At 50.4% G+C, this 4,084-nt stretch overlaps 1 protein-coding gene across 1 annotated transcript; it reads left to right on the top strand.

The window, feature by feature from the left end:
• The first annotated feature begins 2,663 nt into the window (after nucleotides 1–2,663).
• Nucleotides 2,664–3,712, top strand: LOC122689012 (ferritin heavy chain-like). Its single transcript, XM_043895077.1, has 2 exons — nucleotides 2,664–2,898; nucleotides 3,061–3,712. Exons 1-2 carry the CDS (start codon nucleotides 2,746–2,748, stop codon nucleotides 3,424–3,426), a joined length of 519 nt encoding a protein of 172 aa, XP_043751012.1. The 5' UTR covers nucleotides 2,664–2,745; the 3' UTR covers nucleotides 3,427–3,712.
• Nucleotides 3,713–4,084: the final 372 nt, after the last annotated feature.

The raw sequence follows: 4,084 nt of genomic DNA, 5'->3' as shown, positions 1-4,084 counted from the left end.
CCCAAGGGTGAAATATTGACTACTCTCAATGATAGAGGATGACAGATCATGAACTCTTGAGAAAATGTCATCCACAAATTAGACCAACAGAATATAAATCAAGAACAACTCAGCTGGGGGAGGGAAGGCAGCACATGACAGGACTGATACACCACGTAACCCCTCATCCTGTCTATGGTCAGGGGCTTGGCAGCCTGCTGAGGAAAGGTTTTGTTCCAACGATAACCCTCTGTGATTTTGAAAAGTTACTTTAATTCCTTTCCTAGCAGAAAGTGAGCAAGAAGAGACTGTTGTTGTGTGGTTGGGTAGGGACCTGGCCTGGCTGAAGGTTAGAACGGTGCCAAGACCCAGGGCGGCGGGGTTACTCAGCTGCTACAGAATCAAGAACAGCTATTTGTCTGCACCTTTTTATTCTCAAAACTAGGAGAGACCTGGAGAAATGGCATGAGTCTGTCTGATTCACACCCATTCTATTGAACAGAGGGTTTCCCTGGGCTCCCTGGTGGCTCAGATGGTAAAGACTCTGCCTGCAATGCAGGAGACCTGGGTTCAATTCCTGGGTTGGGAAGATCCCCTGGAGAAGGGAATGGCAACCCACTCCACTATTCCTGCCTGGAAAATCCCATGGACAGAGGAGCCTGGCGGGCTACAGTCTATGGGGTCACAACAGCCAGAAATGACTGAGCGATGAACACTTTTCACTTTTATGTACTGAACAGGTGACTGAGGTCACAGGGGTGTAGCTCAGAGTCAGATCTGACTTAACTCCACTTTTCACATCATCTTGGAAAAGAACTTTGTATTGAGGACTTTTCAGTTTCCTTCTGTGGGCAAAGATATAAACAAACATATCTATCTCACGAAATTGTGAGGATGAGCAAAAATGCAGGAGGTCAGCTAGTCTGGTGAGGACGCATCACATCTTCCACTGAGACTGGCTCCCTGGTCACCTTGATGCCCAGTGCTCACGGTGGCCAGGCTACCAAACACTGGGATTCATGGAGAGCGCTGCCAGGAAACGCTGCCCCGAGGCCTTTCAAGTCTGTATTTGGGAGGTGAGGCCATTTTCCATGCACACAGATGTTCCAAACAGGGTGTTCCAGGCCTTTCTGAGCCACTGTTGTTGCTCCTTTCTCTATATACTGTTTTCTAAAGGTGAAGAATTGCTTGGGGAAGGGGGTGTTAAGCACCCGGCATGATGTGTGCTGTAGGAGACACAGAGGCCTCGGGTTCCCTCCAGTTTACAGACTTCACAATCCAGTTTGGAAGACAAAATGGTACCATCCTTGGACCATCCCTTTAGCTCTGGACAAGCATCCTCCTCTTCTGGGCATCTGCCTCACACAAACACATCCTCCACTGATTGGGTTCCAGGGGGTGCTTTTGTTCCTATATGACCCACATCTCCTTCATCACAGGGGTCAGCCAGTCTCACTCCCACCCTTTATGCCTCCTGTTGTTGGTTGAAAGCTGAGCACCTGAGGACCAGCTTGGGTTTCTTCCCCACCACTGAGGGAAATGGAAAAACTTATTCCTTGTGCTTCATGTGTCCTTGAGGGATTTTTCATTCCACTCGACATGAGGGGAAAGGGGAGGAGGATTGATATATATTATTGATGAATGTAGCCAAATAATCGGGAGTATGATGATTCAGCTCTATCTAGACTTTTATCTTCTGGATCTCCATTTCCACCAAGAGGAAATGCTGTGGGCTTACAGGAACTTATAACCTGTAGTCATCCAGAATTTCCGTCCCGGCTAACTAATCAGGGTAGGTGAACTGCTACAACAAATATTCTGAGTCTTATTAGCTTAACACAGTACATTTTTACTTTCTGTTCTTACCGAGACCCAGCACACACTGGTGGGGCAGAGAATGGGGCTAGAGTCCCCTCATGTCATTCAAAGGCTCAGGAAGAGAACCATATGAGAAGTTTTGAGGTAACTGTGGACCCACTCTGCAGAAGAGAAAGAAACAAAACACAAAGACATAATCAATCTAGAAGAGATACAGGAAAGTGTTCCAATTTTGAAAATATCAAGCTTTTGGCATGTGGGATGGTCCTTATCTTACCTGCAAGCTAAAAGCCATGTAACCCAAAGACAGAAGACCACTCGCTAACTGATACACTCTGCACTACCATTCAGAGGAGGAGACTAATGGTGGAATGAGTATCATAACGGTAGCTCAGATGCATGGTAAACTTCAAGGATAAACAAATGAGACCTTTATAACCAAATATGGACTGACAAATGCTTACCAGACACTTGAAAGAAGTGGAAGAGATCATGATGAATAAACTGAACTATTACTGGAGAAAAAAACAAATATATTACAAGAAACAGAACACAACAATAGAAAAAAATCCAAATTCATATTCTCAGAACTGTAAAGATGACAGTGGGTTTATAAAATGGGAACAGGGTGCTATAAAAGGGAGCAATTAGATAATAAGAGAAAGTCCTTGGGAAAAAAGTATTACGGCAAATGGAAAACTTTGTAGATGCGAAGCACTCAGCTCAAAGCGGCTCTGCCTCACCCTGTCTTTCATAGACAGTGGTCTAGCCCCGCCCACAGATCCCGCCCACGGACCCCGCCCACTCACGGGACCTCTTCCTTAACCAATCTCAAGCCTAGGCACTGACCCCGCCCAGCGGCCGCCATTACCCCTCCAGCCCAGAGCCCGCACCCAGCCACCTGCCCTCTAGCTCTGAGCTCGCCTCCGGCCGCCCACACCGTCCACCATGGGAACGGTTCGACGAGTCCGCTGGCGCCGGCGCCCGCGCCCGCGCCCGCGCCCGAATCCCGGCCGATTCCAGCCCGGCAGACACCTCATCCGAGCCGCCATTTCCTGGTTCTTGGAGTGGCCCGCCGTGCTGCCCACACCGCCCTCACAGGTGCGTTGCAACTACCGCCCTGAGTGTGAGGCCGCGGTCCACAAGCACGCCGCCCTGGAGTCACACGCCTCCTTCCAGTGCCGGGCCGTGGCCTTCTACCTCGACTGTGATGATGTGGCCCTGAAGAATTTCTCCCGCTTCCTTCTGCTCCGCTCCCACCAGCACAGCAGGACAGCCGAGAGCCTGGCGTTGCTGCAGAACCAGCGTGGGCGCCGCGTCTGCTTCCTCGACATCAGACAGCCCGAGACCCAAAAGTGGGAGAGCGGACGCCAGGCCATGCAAGACACCCTGCACCTGGAGAAGTGCGTCCACCAGAGCCTCCTCGACCTGCACCAGCTGGCCATTGAGAGCTGCGACGCCGACCTGTGCCACTGCCTGGGGACCGGCTACCCGGACCAGCAGGTCAAGTTCATCAAGGAGCTGGAGGACCATGTCAGCAGCCTGAGCAACGCGGGGTCCCCGGAAGGTGCCCTGGCAGAGTACTTCTCTGACAAGCTCACCCTGGGTGATGGCGACAAGGAGGACTGAGCCTGGACTGGACTTTCCCCTGAGTCCTGGGTGAGTGCCCACGGTCACCCTGCCTGCCATGAAGTCTGCAGTATTGCCCTTGCAGAATAAGTTCACTTAAGTTTTCCTTCTTTCAGTGTTGCCAGTTCTTCCAGTAAACTAATTGCTTCCTAAAGAAATAAAGGTCCCTTGTTGATTCACGCGTGCAAACCCTTCACCTTTCACGTTTTAAAACAGGTATCTGGGAGTCTCTTGAGTTACCAAATGCCCTGTCCACAGGAAGCTCAGCATCTCCACAGAGGGAGGGAAGAAGGGGATGCATGGGACCCTGAACAATACAAAATTGTACGTTCCCCTAATAAACAGTGTGGTATATGGGGTGGGTGTGGGTGAGGTGAGGCCCTGGTGAATGTGGGTGCCTGTGAATAGATGAGCTATAAAAATATGGCCTGAAAATCATGATTGGGGTTGATCTCCAGAAATAATGAAGCGAACGGGATTGGGGAGGGAATGAAATAAAGGGGTCTTCATTTTGTTTGAAGCAGAATTCTGGGTAGGAAGATGGGTGTCCGGGATGCTGGCACAGCAGAGTCCCTCGCTGACAAGCTCACCCTGGGCTACAGTGACAATCTAAGGGTAGCAGGGCTGGCTTTCCTAGAGACACATTTCCTGCGGTCAC

This window comes from Cervus elaphus, chromosome X (genome assembly GCF_910594005.1).
Source record: "Cervus elaphus chromosome X, mCerEla1.1, whole genome shotgun sequence".
Classification (NCBI taxonomy): domain Eukaryota; kingdom Metazoa; phylum Chordata; class Mammalia; order Artiodactyla; family Cervidae; genus Cervus; species Cervus elaphus.
The sequence above is the reverse complement of the archived record's forward strand: the minus strand, read 5'-3'. Positions and strand labels throughout refer to the sequence as shown.